Source organism: Phacochoerus africanus, chromosome 2 (assembly GCF_016906955.1).
Source record: "Phacochoerus africanus isolate WHEZ1 chromosome 2, ROS_Pafr_v1, whole genome shotgun sequence".
Taxonomy (NCBI): Eukaryota; Metazoa; Chordata; class Mammalia; order Artiodactyla; family Suidae; genus Phacochoerus; species Phacochoerus africanus.
The window spans coordinates 14,692,183-14,715,364 of NC_062545.1; the positions used below are offsets into that span (position 1 = coordinate 14,692,183).

Genomic DNA, 23,182 nt, shown 5'->3' on the forward strand with positions numbered 1-23,182 from the left:
ACAATGTAAATATAATAATATAATAAAAACTGGTAAGTGGAAAGAGATGAGTAAAAAGCAGGAGGCATTAAATTCATCATACTTCATAGCAGAACATTTATGCTATCAAAAACACTATCTCAATTTGTTGAATTGGAGAAACAGAAATGTATTGCTCTAAAGTTTAAATGGTATTATCAGAAGTAAAAACAAGAGTGTAAAGTGAGGCTAGAAGTGGAAGGAAAGTGGGTGTTAAATTTTACTTTAGAGTCATGAACATTTTTAATTTTTTATAATATGAACAGATGTTATTTTAGTGTGTATTTTCATTTTACTTTCTCACCATTTTAGAATCTTTCCTCTGGCTTATTAGCACCAGGACTCAGGCCTGCCCACCAGCCTCTTGGCATCTGTACTGGGATGCCTTAAGCCAAGTAACTAACTGGGCAGGGACACAGTGCCACCCACTGATAGGCTGGCTGTATTAGGACCCTATGATCCCCTGGTGCACCTACCAGAGGGCCCAGAACAAGGATCCACCCGCCAGGGCACCTGTACTAACCCTGGGACCCCCCAGAGCCCACAGCCAACTGATATTACTTGGCCACAGCCACCAACAGGCCAACATCAGCTCTAAAACACCGTGAGTCCCTCAGCCAGCCAATCCCAGGAAAGAGTCCCACCTATCAACAGGCAAACATCAGACCTAGGAGCACCAATATCCAGGAGCCTGGAATATCAGGACACAGCCCACATAAAAAAAGAAACCAACACCAGCTCCTTGGGCCACTCAGCTAGCCCAAATTCCATTTTTTTTTTTTTTGGCTTTTTAGGGCCACACCCTCGGCATATGGAGGTTCCCAGGCTAGGGGTCTACTTAGAGCCATAGCCACCAGCCTAAGCCACAGCCACAGCAACTCAAGATCCGAGCTGTGTCTTCAACCTACACCACAGCTCACGGCAATGCCAGATCCTTAACCCACTGAGCAAGGCCAGGGATCGAACCTGCAACCTCATGGTTCCCAGTTGGATTCATTTCCACTGTGCCATGATGGGAATTATCCAAATTCCTGGAAACATACAATCTTTCAACACTGAATTGAGAAGAAATAGAAAATATGAACAGATTCATCACCAGTAATAAAACTGGATCAGTAACTTAAAAATTACAATAAACAAAAGTCCAGAATCAGATGGCTTCATAGGTGAATTCTATCAAATATTTAGAGAATACTTAACACCTATTCTTCTCAAATTATTTCAAAAACTTGCAAAGGAAGGAACAATTCCAAACTCATTCTACAAGGCTAGCATTTTCCTGATACCAAAACCAAACAAATACCACAAAAGAGATACTTACAGGCTAATATCACTGATGAACTTAGATGCAAAAATCTTCAACAAAATGTTGGCAAACCAATTTCAACAATACCTTAAAAGGATCATACACCATGATCTAGTGGAATTTATCCCAGAGATGCAAGGATAGTTCAATATCCACAAATCAATCAATGTGATACACTATAATATTAACAGATTGAAGAATAAAAATCATATGATCATCTCCATATACACAGAAAAAGATTTTGACAAAATTCAACAACAATTTATGATTAAAAAAAAAAAAAAAACCCTCTCCAGAAAGTGTGTATAGAGGGAGCAAACCTCAACATGATAAAGGCCAAAAATGACAAAACCACAGCTAACATCTTACTCAATGGCGAAAAGCTAAAAGCATTTACTCTAAGATCAGGAAAAAGATATGGGTGCCCATTTTTGGAGTTCTCCTGTGGCACAGCAGGTTAAGGATCTGGCACTGTCACTGCAGCAGCTCAGGCCACTGCTCTAGTGTGGGTTCAATCCCTGGCCCAGAAACTTACATATGCCATAAGCATGGCCCCAAAAAAAGGATACCTTCTCTTGCCACTTTTACTAAACATAGTATTGCAAGTCTTAGCCACAGGAGTCAGACAAAATAAAGAAATAAAAAGAATCCAAATTGGAAAGGAAGAAGCAAAACTGTCACTATTTGCAGATTTTCTTTACCATATAAAGAGAATCCTAAAGATGTCACCAAAAAAAATACTGGAACTCATCAATGAATTCAGTAAAGTTGCAGGATACAAAGTTAATATGCAGAAATCTATTGCATTTCTGTGTACCAACAATGAGCTATCAGGAAATCAAGAAAATTATCCCATTTACAATCACATCAAAAAGAATAAAATACCTAGGAATTAATATAAGGAGGTAAAAGATCTATATTCAGAAAACTATAATACACTGCTGAAACAAATGAAGGGATGACAAAAACATACATAAGGATATACCATGCTCATGGATTGGAAGAATTAATATTGTTCAAATGACCAAGGAATGTATATGTGTATACATATAGCTGATTTACTTTGCTGTACATCTAATGCAACATTGTAAGTCAATGACCATACAACTCAAGGCAATCTACAAATTCAGTGCAATCTCTAACAAAATACCAATGGTATTTTTCACAGAACTAGAGCAAATAATCCCAAAATTTGTATGGAAACACAAAAGACCTCAGATGGCCAAAACAATCTTGAGAAAGAACAACAAAGCTGGAGGTATCATGCTCCCTGATTTTAAACTATTACTACAAAGTTACAGCAATCAAAACAGTATGGTACTGGCACAAAAAGAGACATATAGATCAAAGGAATAAAATAGAGACTCCAGAAACAAACCCACATTTATATGGTTAATTAACCTACAACAAAGGCGATAAGAATATACAGTGGGGAAAAGATAGCCTCTTCAATAAATGGTGTTGGGAAAACTAGACAGCTTCATGTAAGCAGGACTACTTTCTCACACCATGCACGAGAACAAATTCAAAATGGACTTAAGACCTAAATGTGAGACCTGAAACCATAAAACTCCTGGAAGAAAACATAAGCAGTATGCTTTTTGACATAGTCATAGTAATAGTTTCTTGGATCTGTCTCTTCAGGAAAGGGAAAAAAATCAAATATAAACAAACGGCACTACATCAAACTAAAAAGCTATTGTACAGCAAAGGTAACTATCAACAAAATGAAAAGGCAACCTACTGAATGAAGATATTTGCAAACAATAAACCTGATAGGGAGTTCCCGTGGTGGCTCAGTGGTTAAAGAATCCGACTAGGAACCATGAGGTTGCAGGTGCGGTCCCTGGCCTTGTTCAGTGGGTTAAGGATCAGGCATTGCCGTGAGCTGTGGTATAGGTCGCAGACATGGCTCGGATTCCGCGTTGCTGTGGCTCTGCTATAGGCCGGGGGCTACAGCTCCGATTAGACCCCTAGCCTGGGAACCTCCATATGCAGCAGGAGTGGCCCTAGAAAAGGCAAAAAGACAAAAAATAAATAAATAAATCTGATAAATGGTTAATATCCGAAATACACAAAGAACTTATACAACTCAACATCCAAAAAAAAAAAAATGAACAACCTGATTGAAAAATGGGGAGAGGACCTGAACAGATATTTTTTTCAAAGAAGAGATACAGATGGACACCAGACACATGAAAAGATGCTCAACATCATTAAATCATCAGGGAAATGAAAATCAAAACTAAAATGAGATATTACCTCACATCTGTCAGTACGGTTGTTATCAATAAGAGAACAAATAGCAAGGGTTGGTGAGAAAAGAGAGAAAAGGAAATACTTGTTCATATTTGGTGGAAAGCAAATTAGTACAGCCACTATGGAAAAGAGTATGGAAATTCCCCAAAAGGTTAAAAATTGAACATCCATAGGATCCAGCAATTCCCACTCCTGATTATGTATCCAAAAAAAATAAAAATACTGGAGTTCCCATCATGGTGCAGTGGAAACAAATCTGACTAGGAACCATGAGGTTTCAGGTTCAATCCCTGGCCTTGTTCAATAAGTTAACGATCCAGCGTTGCTATGAGCTGTGGTGTAGGTCGAAGACGCGGCTAGGATCTGGCATTGCTGTAGCTGTAGCATAGGCTGGCGGCTACAACTCCAATTAGACCCCTAGCCTGGGAACTTCCATATGCCATGGGTGCAGCCCTAAAAAGACAAAAAAAAAAAGGTGAAAGAAAGAAAGAAAGAAAGAAGAAAGAAGAAAGAAAGAAAGAAAGAAAGAAAGAAAGAAAAAAGAAAGAAAGAAAGAAAGAAAGGAAGAAAGAGAAAGAAAGAAAGAAAAGAAAAATACTAATTACAAAAGATACATGCACCCCTATGTTCACTGAAGCATTATTAACAACATCCAAGATACGGAAGCAACCTAGATGCCCATCTATAGATGAATGAATAAAGAAGTGAGAGATAAGGAGAGATATTACTCAGCCATAAAAAATAATGAAATCTTGCCATTGGCAACAACATGGTTGAACCCATAGGGTATTATGCTAAGTGAAATAAGTCAGACAGAAAAAGACAAATACTACATGATTTCACTTATATGTGCAATCTAAAAAACAAATGAACAAACCTAACAAAACAGAAACAGAGTCATAGGTACAGAGAACAAACAGGTGGTTGCCCAGAGTTAGGGGGATGAGGGGAGTTAAGAGGTACAAACTTCTAGTTGCAAAATAAATGAGTCACAAGTATGAAATGTACAGTATGGGGAATACAGTTAATAATTATGTAATATCTATTGTGACACATGGGAACTAGACTTATCTTGATGATCACTTTGAAATGTACAGAAATACCAAATCACTCTATTGCATAACAGGAACACACAGTGTTATAGGACAAATATACGTCAAAAACAAACTCATAGAGAAAGAGATCAGATTTGTGGTTACCACAGGTGGGAGGTAGGGAGAGAGAGAACTGGATGAAGGCAGACAAAAGATACAAACTCCCACTTAAAGATAAATAAGTACTAATGATGTCAGGTATAATGTGATAAGCATAACTAATATTTGAGCATAAATACCTCAAGTGTAAAAGACAGAACCAGGATGAGGCTGTGAATAAGAGGGATTCTAATCCCGACTTGCTACAATGAAGAACTGTCAATCAGAACTGCACAGAGGAGGCAGATCTCCTTGCACAGCAATGAGTTCCCTGCCTCTGGAAGAGTTCAAGGGAAGGCTGTACACTAGTTGGACAAGGACCTTTTAAAGATGGTTCTTTTTTTACGTAGAGAGTTAAATGATCTAGATCCTAAAAGACCTTAATCTCATTCCCAACATGAGATCTTTCATTTCTTTAGTAATTTATCCTGTCTAGTAATTTCTCACTCCCAGGAACTCCTTCCATATGCCTGTACTCTTAAAAATAACCATATGTTTCTTTAATCCCTCGATAAAAGTAAATAACAGGAAAGGGAAATTAAAACACTGAGCATCAGGAGTTCCCTGGTAGCTCAGTGGTTAAGGATCAGGTCGTTGTCACTGCTATGGCTCAGGTTGCTCTTGTGGCCTGGGTTCATTCCCTAGCCCAGAAACGTCTACCCTGGGTATGGCCAAAAAAGAAGGAAAACCAAACACTAAGAATGAATTATGTACTGGACTTGTCTTGAGTACCTTGTGTATATTATATCATTCACGCCTGACAATAACTGTAAGAAACAGAACCTTAAATAATTCTCCCATTTTATAGATGAGAAACTGAAGTTCAAAGAGGTAAAGTCACATGCCTCAGATCATACAGCCAAATGACTCTGGAGCCTAGAGAAAAACCCAAGAGCCTTGGTTTCAGTCACTCTGCTCAGTGTGTCTTTTATCCTCTTCCCTCTTACACATGCTGCCGCAGGACAACAAACAGAGGAAGCAGAAGGGACATCCTTCCAAACCAGGCCTGCTGACTCCAAAACCAATACTCTTTCCTCGCTTTAATTCTGGCCACTAGAATTAAAGGAAATGTGAGCAGTGTGAAGGAAAAGAAGCCGTTTGAAATCCATCATGTCAGTTTAATTTCTGATTCACTGATTGAAACTGCAAGGTTTATAGGAAATATCTGCATGGCTGATGCCGATGCAGTGATGACTATGCTCAATGGAAGGTTATTTCAAGACAACCCAGAGGAAAGGTGCTAATCTTTGATGGTTTTTAAACCATACTGCAATATTAACTATTAAAGAGTTTCAAATAATATACTTTGCAAGGGTATAATAAATCACCTGTATTTTTACTGGGGAAATTTTCATAAAGTAACTGAAATAAAATCATTAAGAAAATAAGAAAAGCTAAGTTTAGTAGAAACAGCACCCTAGCCCTGCAGATACTTCTACTCTGTAGTCATTCTGGATTTTACTAAGTTTCCTACCTCAAAAACAGAGCTTTAGAAAGCATTATGAAGACACTTCCTGAGACCATTAACATGTCAGTAAAGCCACTGGACAGTGTTTTTCAGCAGTAAATCTTTGGACTCATGATCCCATGAATGAGCACTTTCTTAAGGACCTCAAGTTTTTTATTGCCCATATTTTTTTATAATTTTTATTACTTTGGCAGGAACTTGAGCCCAAAGCAAATGTGTTTCACAAGTCTGAACAACATTGCCTCATTGGTCATAAGTAAAGACACTTACATAAGAAGAGGAATAAGTTCTGTGTTTTTAATGTGCTCTCACAATACATTTTCATGTCCTACTACTCATCTCCAGAAACATTTTTACAAACATTAAATTCTTCATAATTTTAAGGCTTGATCATTTAATAACTACAATTTATGATCAAATTAAAGTCATTCATTCACTGAGGAAATTCACATAGCTACTTATGCTCATTGTTCCCTTGACAAATAATTTTTGGCTCCCAGATTTACATGTGGGAAGTAGATGTGAATATACCTGTAAAAGGGATTACTGATAAAAGCACAATCGTGTAATGACCAGGATTCAAATTGCTTTGCCACTTAGTATCTGCGTAAACTTGAGCAAAGTGCATAACCTCTCTGAGCACTTAGCAAAATGACTGTGCTAGTGGTAAGTACTTGATCAATGGGGACTACTATCCAATGATTGCTGATAGTACTAATGTCAAAAGTCTGAAACAAACTTCACTAAGAAGGGCTACTTATATTAAAAGAGCAATTTTGAAATAATGTATATTGTATCCATTATTGCGAGACAAAACAAATGAGTAAATATTACTGGTAGAATCTAAAAAAAATACTAATGTAAAATAAAGATATTAAGAAAACTCTAGAATATCACTCTTAAATATCAGTATTAGGGAGTTCCCGTCGTGGCGCAGTGGTTAACGAATCCGACTAGGAACCATGAGGTTGCGGGTTTGGTCCCTGCCCTTGCTCAGTGGGTTAACGATCCGGCGTTGCCGTGAGCTGTGGTGTAGGTTGCAGACGCGGCTCGGATCCCGCGTTGCTGTGGCTGTGGCGTAGGCCGGTGACTACAGCTCCGATTCAACCCCTAGCCTGGGAACCTCCATATGCGCGGAAGCGGCCCAAAGAAATAGCAAAAAGACCAAAATATATATATATATATATAAAATATATATATATCAGTATTAATGTTCCATATTAATTTATTCCTAAAAGAGGTATTTCCAGCTCTGTCCACTGAACACAATGACCCCCCCCCCATAGCAATGAGCACATCTAAAGCCTGACTCTTGTTTTCTAAAACACCATTCAAGGAACCAGAGCTCCACGGAGAACAGGCTGATTTCAGTTCTGTGGTATGAAAATTTTAAGTAAGCCGAAGGTATCATGTTCCGTCAAAGAGCAAGGAAGCACGAAAGACTGAAGGAGCTGGATGATGACGTCACAGGGACTGTGGTGTACAGGCTTCTGCAGACCAAACGTGGAGGGTTCAGAGCACCAAAAGGAGAGTAACTGACTGTAACACAGTAAGTAAGTAAAAATCCACGCGTCCATAGAATTGAAAAGAAAAGGAACAAAAAGCTTTTCTTTACAGAAGAATGCCAACTATTAAGTAGATAAAATTAAAATATTACCACTTTACCACACCCATTGTAAATTAATCCAGGGAAGAATCCGTGGATGGAAACTCAATGGGGAACAGAAATAACCTGCCAATGATCACCCTAGAGAAACCTCACATAACCGCAGAAGGAACAAAAAAATGTACCTTTACAGTAAAGGGATGAGCAACCAAACTTAGTTTCAGCAACAATGGAACAATCTAACATTACTCGCCTCTAAGACAAGGCAATATGAAGTACACGACTTTAGCTTTGAAATAACCTTGCCTAAAAGGCTTAACCTGAATCCAGTACAGGCTCTAGATCCAACTTTAAGTGTATAGAGTACAGAGAAACAAGTTAAATAACATCTTAAAGAAACAATCAGACCAATGCTTGCACTCTCCAAGAAGTCAATAATATTAAGAAAAAAAAAAAAGCTAAAAATAACCAACAAATGCAATGAATGAACCTACACTGGATCCCAATTTGGGGAAAAAAGCAGCTATTAAAGGCATTCTTGTAGAAAATGATGAAATTTGAATGTGAATATTAGCTGATTTTTATCTATTGCCGTGTAACAAATTATCCCAAGCTTAGTGGCTTAAAATGACAAATATCTATTATCTCACAGCTCAATGGGCCAGAAATCTGGGCCTGACTTAGCTGGGTGTTCCTGACTCAAGGTCTCTTCTAAGTTTAGAGTCAAGCTGTAGATTGACTTCAGGTGAATCATCTCAAGATTCAACTGAAGGAAGTTTCACTTCCAAGCTCACTCACGTGGTAGCAGACAGGCTTCAGTTCCTAGGTACCTGGACCACACAACTGGCTACTTGAGTGCCCCACCACATGACAGCTGGCTTCCCTCAAAAAACTTCAAGAAAATGTATCTAAGACAAAAACCACAGTGTATTCATAACCCAATCTCAAAAGTGACATCCTATCACTTCCGATAGGTTCTACTCACTGGAAGTGAGTCACTTTGTCCAGCACACAAGGGGAGGGGGGTTAAACTCTACCTCTCAAGGAGTACAAAAACCTTGTGGGCTTGAAAACCTCCATGGGTGATATTGTGGCATTACGGTTGATTTTTAGATGTGATAACGGTATTACGGTTTGTAGGATAATGTCCTTATTCTTAGAGTAATAATAATAATAATAATAATAATAATAATAATAATAATCTTATTTTTAGGATGCACATACTGCAGAAGTCAGAAACAGTCCATATGACATCTACAACCTATTTTCAACTGATTCTGCAAATGTTTATGCATGCGTATGTAAAGTAATAAAGCAAATGTAGCTACATGCTAACAACTGTTGCATCTGGGTGGGTAATAAATGAATGTTCCTTGTATTCCTTTACCCTTTCTGTATATTTTGAAATTTTTATAAGAAAAAGTTGGAGAAAAATAGTTGAGGCTTGCTATGAGCTGAATTGTTGAACAAATTCATGTGTTGAAGCCCTAACATCCGATGTGATGGGGTTTGGAGATGGGGCTTTTGAAAGGTAATTAGGTTTAGAGGAGGTCATGAGGGTGGGGCCCTACTGTTGGGATTGGTGCCCTTATAAAAGACACCAGAGGCCTCGTTCAACTCCCTCTGCCATGCAAAGACATGGTAAGAAGGCAGTCGTCTGCAAGTCAGTAAGGGAGCCCTCACCAGGAATTTCGATCTTGGACTTCCCAGCCTCCAGAACTGTGAGAAATAAATGTCTCTTGTTAAAGCCACCCAGTCTGTGGCATTTTGTGCTGACAGCCAAAGCAGACTAAGTCAAAAGTGTTGAAATGATTGCAGTGATTTGATAACTGTGATTAAAATCTTTGCTCTTCTCACAAAGCTAATGTGATAGAAAAAATCCAATGCTAAGAATGGGTGTTTCATACAGGGAATGGGGGGGGGATTGTTATCATTCGTGTGGATCACGTCCACATACCAACCTCCCATCTCCCCTCAGCTCAGCAGTGATGTCGCTGTAGACATGGAAAGTCTAGAACCAGCTCCCACAAAGACAGCTCCTCCTACTGCATTCCACCAATTCCAGAATACCCCTCACAGCCTGTGGGACACCACGGAAACTTCCGCCCTCATGGAGCCCCTCTTTTTCAACATGTCATTCTCTAATTTTATTTTATTTTATTATTTATTTATTTTGTCTTTTTCCTTTTTTTAGGGCCGCTTCCAGAGGCACATGGAGGTTCCCAGGCTAGGGGTCGAATCGGAGCTGCAGCCACAGACCCACGCCAGAGCCACAGCAACGCGTGATCCAAGCCGCATCTGCGACCTACACCACAGCTCACGGCAATGCCGGATCCTTAACCCACTAAGCAAGGCCCAGGGATCGAACCCGCAACCTCATGGTTCCTAGTCGGATTCATTAACCATTGCACCATGACGGGAACTCAAGTCATTCTCTAATTTTAAACTCCCATCTCCTTTCCTCTTTAATTTTCTCCTACATATTTTACTAACTGGTTGCACTAGCTCACTTTTGCTTTTGGAAATTGATCGTTATGATTAATCCCATAATTAGTTTCTTTGATACAAAACTTTAAAAAGATAATTAAAGGATTTATAGAGTTAAAAATATATTAAAAAAATATATATATACAGTATTAATTCCCATGCTCAAATAGGTTCTTGCTAACTGGAAAAGATCAAGCAAGTCCTGGCACAAATAACAGTTGAGAAGTGAGTCACTTCCCTTTGGTAATATCTCTCAGAATTACAACTCCCATATTCTTTGACCCAGCAAGTCTGCTTCTAGGATTTTGCCTTGCTGACACAGTCTCACATTTGAGAAATGATAGAAGATTATTCATAGCAGCTTGTTCATAATAGTGTGTAGTATCTTACCATTTTTTAGGTAAATAAAAAGAGAAGCATGAAGTGTGCAGAGTATGTTGCCATTTGTGTTAAAAATAAATGAAAAGAATAACTATATGCATTTACGTATATAGAATACTTCTAGGAAGGTATGAAAGAAATTGTTAAGAGAGGTTGCCTCTGAGAGCATCTGGTTGGCCAGGGGAAGGGATGGAGGGAGACTTTTTATCACATTCCCTTGTGTCCATTTAGAATCTTGTAGCTTGTAGATACATTACCTATTTGCTTAAAAATAAACAAATTAAAACATTTGTTTAAATCCTTAGAGTTTAACCAAATAGGATTCATTGGCTACAAACTTTTTAAGTGGTTTTGTTTTTGTTTTTGTTTTCTAATTAAGAAAAAAAAATGGCATCCAATGTCCTGATCAGGTCAGTGAGTCCCCAGCTGCCCCCAGCTCCTGCTGGAAATTGAGGTCGGTGACACCAGGTGCTCCTTCGCATCTGGTTTCCTGTTTCTGCTTCATAAACATGATCACAGATGCACATGCACACACACTCCACATACGGTACCTGGTTCAGCTTGTCTTTCTCCTCAGTGCAGGAGGCAGCTTTTTTCTGCTCTCTGTTTACTTCCGAAGCCAGCCTCACGATTGTTTCTCTGCTAGCTTCTGCCTCCATCTCATGGACACTTATGGTCTCTTCAAGAGCAACAATTTGGCCTTTCACCAATGCATTCTCCTTGCACAGCTCTTCGACCTGAAGAGAAAGCAATTACAGCTGTCCTGTAAAAATGAATAATCTCCTACCGCGCTCTCTAAGCAACCCTGCTCTGGGTCCCCCACTGATGGCATCATCACATGAAAACGGCACAAGCGCTTTCCCTCCCGTCCACTCAGAAGGTAACATCTTCCAAGGCAGCCTCTGAACTCTGCTGTTCTGTGCAGACTGGGTGGTCACATCAAAATTAATCAAAAGGTAGCTACAAGGCAACAATGATGAGCGTTCTGCCCAAAGCTTCCAGATGGGAACAGGCCTCAGCAAGCCCCTGGATGCTCAGTCCCCAAGGGATAGTGACATTTCTGCAGAGTTACAGCAGGCAGGGAAGCAAGGGAGTTCTATTCTGCCCACGTCCACTGGCACCACATGCTTGCAAGGCATTACCTGGCCCAGCGGGGAAACAGAGAACAAGGCAGAACTCTCTTGGAAAAAAGAAAATCCTTCTAATGCATATAAGCACAGCCAAACCCTGAAAAACATGCTCAAACAATGGTTATCATTGGGACTACGGGGCTTTTTCCCTGCTCATGTTATGCAGTTGACTGGGAGCATTAATAAGATTTGTAAGATTTATAAGGAAGGAAAATAAAGTCAGCCAGGCCCCGTGGACCCAGGGAATCAGCCATGCAGAAAGCTCACTCTGTAAGGCCACAAGGATGCCTTAAGGAAGACTTATAACTCCCAATGACAGCATGCTCCCTGACTGGGTTTGAATAATTCCAGTGGGTTCTGCCATGTAGGAGCTGTCTCTAATTGTCTGGCACCTGGTTCTGGAGTGGTTCTTTGGATACTGGCCCAGAGTATAAGAGCCAGATAGAAGTGGTTGGGAGGTGGCTCTGAACTGGTTGGTTTGCATGTGAAAGCTACGCGCCCAGGAGACTCACTTCCTGAATTGGCTAATCCTGGGACCTAGTCTCTCCTGGGTCAGCAAGGCCAAGGAATTAGAAGTATAAAAAAATAAAAAGGCATGATTAACACAGTATCAATAAGCAGAGTAGCACCTGGAGGTTGAATCTGATGTGGGAAAGGGTGTGTGGAAGAAGGACCTTCTTATTTCCTTTTCTTTACCCCACCACTTGGTTTAAAGATGACTCCCTCAGGAGTTCCCGTTTTGGTGCAGCAGAAACGAATCCAACTAGTAACCATGAGGGTGTGGGTTCGATCCCTGGCCTCATTCAGTGGGTCAGGGAGCCAGTGTTGCAGTGAGCCTTGGTGTAGGTCACAGACACGGATCTGATCCCGAGCTGCTGTGGCTGTGGCTGGCAGCTACAGCTTCGATTCAGCCCCTAAGCTGGGAACCTCCCTATGCCACAGGTGCAGCCCTAAAAAGAAGAAAAAAGAAAAAAAAAGATAATCCCCCTGTACTACAATGCCAATGCCAAGTGGACTTTCACAGCCAGGCTCCTGGCCACATGCTAGCAACAGGGAGCAGGAGGAGATGCATCCAGCACCTTGAGGGATTCAGGCAGACCCTAAGCATGCGCAGCCAAAACCCATGCATGAGGAGGAACTGTCTGAAGTAAAATGGAATCAACTTGCAGCTTGCACAGAATACACGTGGGAAGCTTACTAATATGACATGGAGGGGAGGCCTTTAAGAATGGCTACATCCCCAGTGTTCACTACAGAACTATTTACAGTTGTCAAGACATGGAAGCAACCTAAATGTCCATCAACAGATGAATGGAAAAAGAAGATGTGGTATACATATACAGTGGAATACTACTCAGCCATAAAAAGAATGCAATAATGCCATTTGTAGCATCATGGCTGGACCTAGAGATTATCATACTAAGTGAAGCAAGTCAAGACAGAGAAAGATAAATATCATATATCACTTATATGGGAAATCTAAAAAAAATGATACAAATGAACTTATTTATAAAACAAAAATAGACCCACAGACACAGAGAACAGTCTTATAGTTACCAAAGGGGAAAAGGAGGGAGGGATAATTTGGGAACTGACACATACACACTACTATATATAAAATAGCACCACGTAACACAGGGACCTATACTTAATATTTTGTAATAACCTGTAAGAGAAAAGAACCTGAAAAAAGAAGAGACACATATACATGTATAACTGAATCACTTTGCTATACACCTGAACATAATACAACATTGTAAATCAACCACCCCCAGACTCACCCAGCTCCTCCTTTAGGGCACAAGTCAGAATGACCATGGAAATCTATCAGGAAGCTGGTCTAAGAAGACTGAAAAATAAGCAAAGCTATGGCGTCCATTCCAAAACCTTGAGGCTCCCTATAATGAATCGCTATAAGCCAAGTGAATTATTCAGTTGATACAATTAATTTACATTTCAAGGGCAACCTACCATTAAACCAGGATTTTTTTTTTCTTGGCTTTAGTGTGCTAAAAATTTAAATTGAAAATTGAAAACAAATCATGACCTAATACTCAGTCAGTATCCCAAAAATGACACACAGCTGTTTTTGGTTTTGGCTGAGTGTGTGTGTACGTGTGTGTTTCTGTCCAACTAAAACAAAAAACTCCTAAAACATGTCATTAAAATGAAAAATTAATTGTATTTGACAACCTAAATATGTTTTAGACAAAACAATCATCCCCTTCTGAAGAATAATTAATCCCAAGTAATGCTAGAAAGGATCTTGGAATTGAGGCTCAGAGAGGGGATATAGTTTTTCCCAGGGCACACAGTCAATTAGCGCTGTGCTAGGACACCTGTCCTGTTCTGCACCCCCAGACTCAACCAGCTCTTCCTTTAGGGCACATGTCAGAATGACCACTAAATTTAGAGTCTTTTTAATCTTCATACAAACACCTTTAGAATTAAATCTTCATCTGATGCCTTTTCATTCTTCTTCTCTGGATCTAAGGAGCCACGGAGCGCCGCCAGAAATTTCTCATGTTTCCTGCAACTCTGCAAGACTTGCTTCTTATTCTCCTCGTTGTCCTTTAAACATTTTCTATCCAATAAATAACAAACACGTCACGTTTTAACATCAAAGAAGGTAACACTCATCAAAGTTCAGACCTCGAGCTCTCTGTTGAGAGATAAACAAACATCACTTTCAACTCAACAGTGTCTGGACACAGAGCACACTATCTGGCAGATCCAGTCAAGGAGGGAGAAAAGTGGAAGCACCTCTGGGGCTCCTACACTTTGCAGAAATATAAGGAGATCTTCACGACATCTCAGCAAAGGAGACAGATCACCCGCCTCCTGTCTCCAACCTTTACGGATCTGCAGAGTGGCAGCATCTGGATCACATCTGGATCCACACAGCCATGGGGCTCTACTGGAGCTTTGTGGGGAAGGAAGAGAGTGATGATAAGTTGGGTCCCGAGACCACGCGTGGTTTTATTGTCAAACACTATGCAATGATCTATAAGGGCTACTAAAGGCATCCCCTGGTTCATGGCCAAGCACAACTATAATAAAAAATACAGCAGAAGCAAGGAATGTTCCCACTTCTGCAAAAGAGGTGTTCAATCAAAAGCAAAGATCACTATTAGTTTTCACACATCCACAATTTTTATTTTTTTATTTTTATTTTTATTTATTTTTTTGTCTTTTGAGGGCCGCACCCGCCGCACATGGAGGTTCCCAGGCTAGGGGTTGAATCAGAGCTACAGCTGCCAGACTACACCACAGCCACAGCAATACCAGATCCGAGTCGAGTCTGCGACTTACACCACAGCTCACGGCAACACCGGATCCTTAACCCACGGAGGGAGGCCAAAGATCAAATCCAAAACCTCATGGTTTCTAGTCGGATTCGCTTCCACTGCACCATGACGGGAACTCCCCACAATTTTTAAAGAGTATTGGAGTGGGCCAATGGAAGAAAATCAGTCAGTTTATGCTCTGCTATAAATATTTATTTTATTTCAAATCTCAGATAGGTTTGCCGAAATATCATGGTCTATTTCTCATGCTAGAGACTAAGAGATCATCAAGAAATAGACCATTTTAAAGGCAAATTAGAATCATTTCAATCATGTTTTTAGTACCCTGGATAATAAACATGATTATCGCTTTCCCTTTTTTACCATGTTAAGTGTTTACTGCAAATTCTTTCATGCTATTCAAAGATTAACAAAGCCTGTAATTGCATATACTCAAAAGCATATCATATTTCTATTTAAGAAAATACAACTATAAAAGATCGACATCAATATCTAAGTTCTTATTTTCAGCATATGAAAGGTAAAATTTATTCAATCTTTTTGACTCATGAAAGGCATAGTTAATGCTATGGCCCTGATCAATTTACATACAAGATTCTATACATTTACCCCCAAATTTCCACCTTACTTCTCTATTCCAGGAGTTTCTAAATTGTCTCCACTTCTATTTGCATTTCACTTTGACCCAACAAGGTTCCAGGCATCTATCGCAAGGACACAGTCACATAAAGGTGAGCATATGAATGCATATGGATATTCACTGCATCTTGGTTTATAATTATTTATAATAATTTGTGAGTGGAACAAACAAAAGTATGTAAAGGAAATAGCTTAAGGAACTGGAAAGTAAACTGTGATATTTCAGGCAAAGGAATAACACTGGCCATTCAAAATAACATAATGAAAAACTTTTTTCTTCTTTTTTCATTTTCTTTCTTTCTTTTCTTTTCTTTTTTTTTTCTTTTTTTTTTTTTTAGAGCCACACCTGCAGCATATGGATTTTCCCAGACTAGAGGTCAAATAGGAGCTGCAGCTACCAGCCTACACCATAGCCACAGCAATGCAGGATCCAAGCTGCATCTGCAGACTACACTGCAGCTTTCAGCAACACTGGATCTTTAACCCACTGAGTGAGACTAGGAACTGAAGCCACATCTTCATGGACACTGTGTCAGGTTAGTTCCCAGCTGAGCCACAATGGGAACTCCAAAGAACTTTTTAAAATTATCTACAACAAATCCTTCAGGGAAAATCGTTTGTTATATGATGTCATTTATGTACAACTGTCTGAAAAGCTGTTGAATAAACTGTTGACTACAGCTTTTCTGGCCTCACAAGGCATTGCGTAATTTTAATTTCTTCTTGGCACTTTACTATATTGTTTAAAGTTTTTTTACAATGAGTATATGTCATTTCTATTACTCATTTGCTTAATAAATATTTACTGGGCACTTACTATGCATCAGGCTCTATTAAAAGTGTTAAAAATATAGTAGTAAACAGATAAACACGCTTGCCTTCATGGGACTACAGTCTAATTGAGAAGATGGACAATAATCAAACCATGAATGTATGTACAATGTATATAGTATATTAAAAAATGGCTGGAGAGAAAAAGTTAAACAGAAAAGAGAGTAAGAAATATTTGGGAGGGGGGGAGTTTCTGTTGTGGTGGGTTGCTAGTCGATAATGAACCCAACTAGTATCCATGAGGGCAAGGGTTCGATCCCTGGTCCCTCCCAGTGTTGCCATGAGCTGTGGGGTAGGTTGCAGACACAGCTCACATCTGGAGTTGCTGTGGCTGTAGTGTGGGCTGCAGCTCTGATTCAACCCCTAGCCTGGGAACTTCCATATGATAGGTGTGGCCTTAAAAAGACAAGAAAAGAAATATTTGGGGGAAAAGGTAAAAGTTTAGATGGAGTCATGCACGGAAGCCCTCCCTGAGAAGGTGACTTCTGAGAGAGGACCTGAAGGAAGAAGAGAAGAGTGATATCTTGGAAGAGGTTTTTCAGACAAAGGCACTGCAGGTGCAAAAGTCCTGAGGTAGGATCATACCTGGTATGTTCATTTGAGCAAAGAAGCCACAGGGCTGGAACAAGAAGAATAATGAAGAGAAAGGAGGCAAATCCAGGTCAGAATGAGCCTTTCCAGTCATAGAAAACACTCTGTCTTTACCCTGAGTAAGAAGAGAAGTTACTGGAAGACTCTGAGCAGAGGACTCATGTGATCTACATACTTTGTTTTAATGGAATCCCTCTGGCTACAGGGGGCACAGACAGAGCAGGAAAACCACTTATGAGGCTATTGCAAGAATCCAGGTGAGAGAAGATGGCTGCCAAGACCAGTTTAGTGGCAATGAGGGTGGCAAAGGGAAGTCGTCAAAATTTAGATTTATTGTGACAGTAGAGACAGATGATGGGATTTACTGAAGGCTCAGAGAAAGAGAACCAAGGAAGACCCAAGATTTTTGCGATGATCAGCCAGAAGCATGGGATGTTCATTAAATGAGGTGAAGAAAAGCTCAGGAGGCTTTTGTGGAAACCCCAGGAGCTACTTTGGACATGCTAAGTTTGAGATGCCTGTTGGCCATCCACCTGGAGATTCCCAGTAAGCCGTAAGGTACGTGGGTCTTGAGTTCTGGGAAGGGATCCAGGCCAGACCTAGAAATGTGGGAGTCACGAGCATTAATATCACATACTTTAAGGCATGAGAGTGACTGACAGCATCAAGAGAGTGAATTTCTTTTTATTTGTTTGTTTGTTTTTGCTTTTTAGGGCCACACCCACAGCATATAGAAGTTCCTAGGCTAGGGGTCACATCAGAGCGGCAGCCGCCAGCCTACACCACAGCTGTAGCAACACCAGATCCAAGCCCCATCTGTGACCTACACCACAGCTCATGGCAACGCCTGATCCTTAACCCACTGAGTGAGGCCAGGGATCGAACCTGCATCCTCATGGATGCTAGTCAAGTTCATTACCACTGAGCCACGAAGGGAACTCCAAGAGAGCGAATTTAGATAGAACCAAGGAGAGAGTCAAGGACGGAGCTCTGGGCACTCCAACACTGGGAAGCCAAGGAGATGAGGGGGATAAAACCAGAGACGATGACATTTCAGCTGGGAAAGGTAAGGTCAAAAGCGCGGCGTCCTGGGAGATAAAAGGAGAAAGTGGTTCAGGGAGAAAGACCTACGGCGACTGATGTGCTAGAGGTCAAGTAAGATAAGACAGATGAGTTAAATGCAATGTGCAGTCACTGGTCATCTTAACGGATGGCTTCAGTGGAGGAGATCCGAGGGAGGAAAGGAACTGGAGCCGGCGAGCATATGCAACCGTGTTGAAGGAGTTTTGCTGTGAAAGGAAGGGGAGAAAGAGGACAGGAGCTGGAAGCGTTGGGGATTTGTTTTGGTTTTTTTAAGGTGAAATAAGTAAAGTAAGTATCAAACCGTCTATTAATAAAGTCATTTAAGGTATTATCGATGGAATCTTTAAAGTATATTTTAAGAACAGCCAGCCCCCGATTTTCTCCCAGTAATCACCTTTTGCCAGAACTAAGTGTAGAAACCTAGATTTCATGGGGTCTCTGCATAAACTGACAATAAAACCTAATGAGGAGTGTTTAGGGTGGTCTGGGGCGGTCTGGGCTTCCAGGGTATTTTTAGAACTAGCTTGTGAATAAACAGCTCTCTCTGTGCACTCTTCTACCGCCTCTACTTAGAGGAAATCTATATTATATTATATTATATTATATTATTATATATGAATTTTCAACCCTTATTAATAGGGAATAAACCTGCTTAGGACAATCCTACATTTGTTACGATTTTCAGTGACATTTATTTTTTTTAAGATTTTTATTTTTTCTATTATAGTTGATGTACAATACTCTTATTGGTGACATTTAGAAATGAGCTTGAGGGAGTTCCCTTCGTGGCGCAGTGGAAACAAACCCGACTAGTATCCATGAGGATGCAGGTTCAATCCCTGGCCTCACTCAGTAGGTCAGGGATCTGGCATTGCCATGAGCTGTGGTGTAGGTCACAGACACGGCTTGGATCCCATGTTGCTGTGGCTGTGGTGTAGGCCAGCCACTGTAGCTCCAACTGGACCCCTCACCAGGAGCCTCCATATGCCACGAATGTAGCCCTAAAAAAGCAAAAAAAAAAAAGGAAATGAGCTTGAAAATTTGGGGAAAATTTTTCAAGATTCTGAAGACATGTGAGGGCAATGATTTTTTTTGTTTCAAATTGGGTTTCAGGGCCCAGAAATGCAAAACGCCAGTCCCTTCAAAGGCATATCCTGCTACCAGAAGTTAGCGATTTAACACTGACTCCCCTGAGAAATACACTGAAATGTCCTGGAGTTCCCGTCGTGGCTCAGTGGTTAACCAATCCGACTAGGAACCATGAGGTTGCGGGTTCGATCCCTGGGCCTTGCTCAGTGGGTTAAGGATCCGGTGTTGCAGTGAGCTATGGTGTAGGTCACAGACTCGGCTCGGATCCCGAGTTGCTATGGCTGTGGCGTAGGCCGGTGGCTACAACTCCGATTCAACCCCTAGCCTGGGAACCTCCATATGCCGCGGGTGCGGCCCTAGAAATGGCAAAAAGACCAAAAAAAAAAAAAAAAAGTCCTTACTGTAATTTCTCGTCCAGTTCTACAAAGTTCTTCTTTAACTCCTGGTTCTCCTTGACTGCAGAGTGAGCTGCGATTTCCATTCTAATTTTAGAAGTGGAGAGTACCACTGATTCCTCTTCTAGCTCCTGAACTCTGTCTCTCAGAGAGGTGAGAAGAGATGCTTTTCTGGCATTGCTTTCTTTGTAGTTCTCCATTTCAGCTTTCAACTCTTGACAGGAAACTTCTTTAGAACGCATCTTGGATTGCAGGTCTCGAAGCTAATACGGAAAAGAGGAAAAAAAGTTTCATCAGTGCGAGTTTGAACTTTCTTTAAAAAAAAAAAAAAAAAAAACCCGGAGTTCCCATCATGGCGCAGTGGTTAACGAATCCGTCTAGGAACCATGAGGTTGCGGGTTCGGTCCCTGCCCTTGCCCAGTGGGTTAACAATCCGGCGTTGCCGTGAGCTGTGGTGTAGGTTGCAGACGCGGCTCGGATCCCGCGTTGCTGTGGCTCTGGCGTAGGCCAGTGGCTGCGGCTCCGATTCGACCCCTAGCCTGGGAACCTCCATATACCACGGGAGCAGCCCAAAGAAATAGCAAAAAGACAAAACAAAACAAAACAAAAACCAAAACCATAGTTTTAAAATTTCAATCTTGGGAGTTCCCATCGTGGTGCAGCAGAAACGAATCCGACTAGGAACCATGAGGTTGCAGGTTTGATCCCTGGCCCCACTCAGTGGGTTAAGGATCTGGCGTTGCTGTGGCTGTGGTGTAGGCTGGCGGCTACAGCTTCGATTAGACCCTTAGCCTGGGAACTTCCATATGCCGCGGGTGTGGGCCTAAAGATTAAAAAAAGACAAAAAATTAAAAATTTTAATTTCAATATTTTATTCATCATTTAATCTAACTTTACTTTTTTTCTTTCTTTTTTTGTCTTTTTAGGGCTGCACCTGCAGCATATGGAGGTTCCCAGGCTAAGGGTCAAATTGGAGCTGCAGCTGCCAGCCCATGCCACAGCCACAGCCATAGCCATGTGAAATCAGAGCTGCATCTGCAACCTACACCACAGCTCACGGAAACACCGGATCCTTAACCCACTGAGAGAGGACAGGGGTTGAACCTGTGTCCTCATGGATGCTAGGCAGATTTGTTTCCACTGGGCCACGACGGGAACTCCTCTTTTTTTCATATTTGTTTCTGTATTACCAGATAGGGAATTATGCCTAAATAGTGGACTTCATATTCTGTCTTTTTCAAAAAACAGTTGAGCTATGTCTTGTGGTGATTCAATCTCACTCAAGAGACATGTGTGGTGTATTTTGCAAAAAGAAATAAATTATTTGCAATAGGAACTCATTTTCTAAATCTGCATCACTGCTATTGCTGCTGGCAATGAAACAAGGAACTGATAAGGTATGCTGTCCATAATTTCATAGCCATGACTGTTTCCCAGGTAAATATAGACTATTCGATATATCACTGTATTTCTCCCCCCTGCCTCCTAGACCCTTAGTGTGGGTGATAAAGTAATGTTTGAATTTCTGGGGAAAACATAGGAGAAAAGGAAAACTATTATAGAATTTATACAAAGGAAACACTTTGACTTCTATGAATTCTGTTGCATCAAAATTCTGATGTGTGTACCTTATTAAGATAGCAACAAAACAGAGACAGACACACAAACATAGAGAGCAGACTTGTGGTTGCCCAGGACGAGGGAGGAAGTGGGATGGATGGGGAGTTTGGGGTTGGCAGATGCAAACTATTACATTTAGAACAGGTAAGCAAGGAGGTCCTACCGTGCGGCACAAGGAACTATATCCAATCTCTTGGGGTAGACCGTGATGGAGGATGGGAATGAGGAAAAGAATGTGCATGTATATAGATCTATAGATACATGTATGTATGACTGGGTCACTGTGCTGTACAGCAGAAATTGACACAACACTGTAAATGAACTATATACTCTAATGAAAATTAAACTTTTAAAAATGATATCAGGTCCACTCCGTTAGAAGACTTTATGGGAGTTCCCGCTGTGGAACAGCGGAAAGGAATCCAACTAGTATCCATGAGGACGCAAGTTCAATATCTGGTCTCGCTTAATGGGCCAGGGATCCGGGGTTGCCGTGAGCTAAGGTGTAGGTTGCAGACGAGGCTCAGATCCCATGTTGCTGTTGCTGTGGCTGTGGCTGTGGCTGTGGCTGTGGCTGAGCTGCAGCTCCAATTTGACACCTAGCCTGGAAACTTCCATGTGCTGCCTGTGCGGCCCTAAAAAGAAAAAAAAGAAAACTTTATGAATTCATGTATTTCTTTGGAACTGTGACTATGCATGCATCCATGTATTCACACACACATATTATCCACTCATCTTTCAGTGGCATCCTGGCATTCTACTGAGACCACTACTTCCCTCATGGGTGAGCCTAGGATTCCTCGGGGCCACTACGCTATCAACACAGTGAGTGTGAAGAGAATCTCCCAGAAACCCCACCACAGACCTGATCCAGCCCAGAGGGTAGAGGGGACCCAGTCATCTTCCTCGAATCTCCCCCAGCCAATCAGCACTCCCACAGAAAGGGAGTCAGAATTCCATCCCCAGGTTCAGACTGCAAGCAACCCACATTAAAGGAAGCCACTCCCAGACATGCTAACAGTCCTACAAGGGCCATGCAGCCCAAACCCAAAGTCCCCAGGTGTCCCTCAAGCTCTCAAGGGTGTGGAAGTCCCCTGAGATCCAGAATCCAGCCCAGGTCCCCTTGCTCTGCAGCACAGCAAACACATCACCTTTCAGGAATTCTCTACGACCCAGAGGCAGGGCCCTATAAGAGAACAGGTATAAACTCTGCCAGAAAGTTTAAATCTGTGTCCCCGTGTCCTATTTCTAATCCCTCGCGGCTCTGCCTGGCTCCACGGGAAGCTAGCAGAGCCCGTGTGTGGTTATGAAGATGCATCCTCTTACCTCGGCCTGAGCAGATTCAAATTTGACCAGAGTTGCCGCAAGTTCACTCCGGGCGGTCTCGGCCACATTCCGATAGTGGTTTAATTGCTCCCGAGTGACCGGGACTTCCAAGAGGCGATCATAAGTTTCCTGATAGGGTCCCCCCAAGACAAAATATACAGAAGAGAGTTAAACAATCTTTTCCATGCAGCTGTGCAAAGCAAGATGAGGTAAGGAGCATCCTTCACAATGCAAATGTGTTAGAAAAGCTGCCCGGAGAAGTGGTTCTGTCCAGGTCATGGCATTCCCATTCTCAAAATGTTAAGGGAGGCAGGAGGCACCCCGGGAATGAATGATGGGCTCCCGCGGGGTGGTAGTTTGCATTTAGGAGTTGGCCTTTGCCACTTTCCAGAGGTTCTGTCCACCCAACTCCAATGCCATCTGACCTCTGACCATAACAGAGAGAGCTGACA

General features: G+C 41.3%; 1 protein-coding gene across 4 annotated transcripts in view; it reads right to left on the reverse strand.

Annotated features, from left to right (window-relative positions):
* The window catches only part of CCDC170 (coiled-coil domain containing 170), a 92,251-nt gene that overhangs the window by 37,596 nt on the left and 31,473 nt on the right, over window positions 1-23,182 (reverse strand). For all 4 annotated transcript variants that reach the window (XM_047769925.1, XM_047769923.1, XM_047769922.1 and 1 more), the window contains exons 2-5: window positions 22,731-22,859; window positions 19,791-20,047; window positions 14,288-14,432; window positions 11,270-11,455 (exon numbers count right to left, since the gene is read on the reverse strand). In XM_047769925.1, the coding sequence (XP_047625881.1) occupies window positions 11,270-11,455; window positions 14,288-14,432; window positions 19,791-20,047; window positions 22,731-22,859 (717 nt within the window). The remainder of the gene's footprint in view (window positions 1-11,269; window positions 11,456-14,287; window positions 14,433-19,790; window positions 20,048-22,730; window positions 22,860-23,182) is intronic.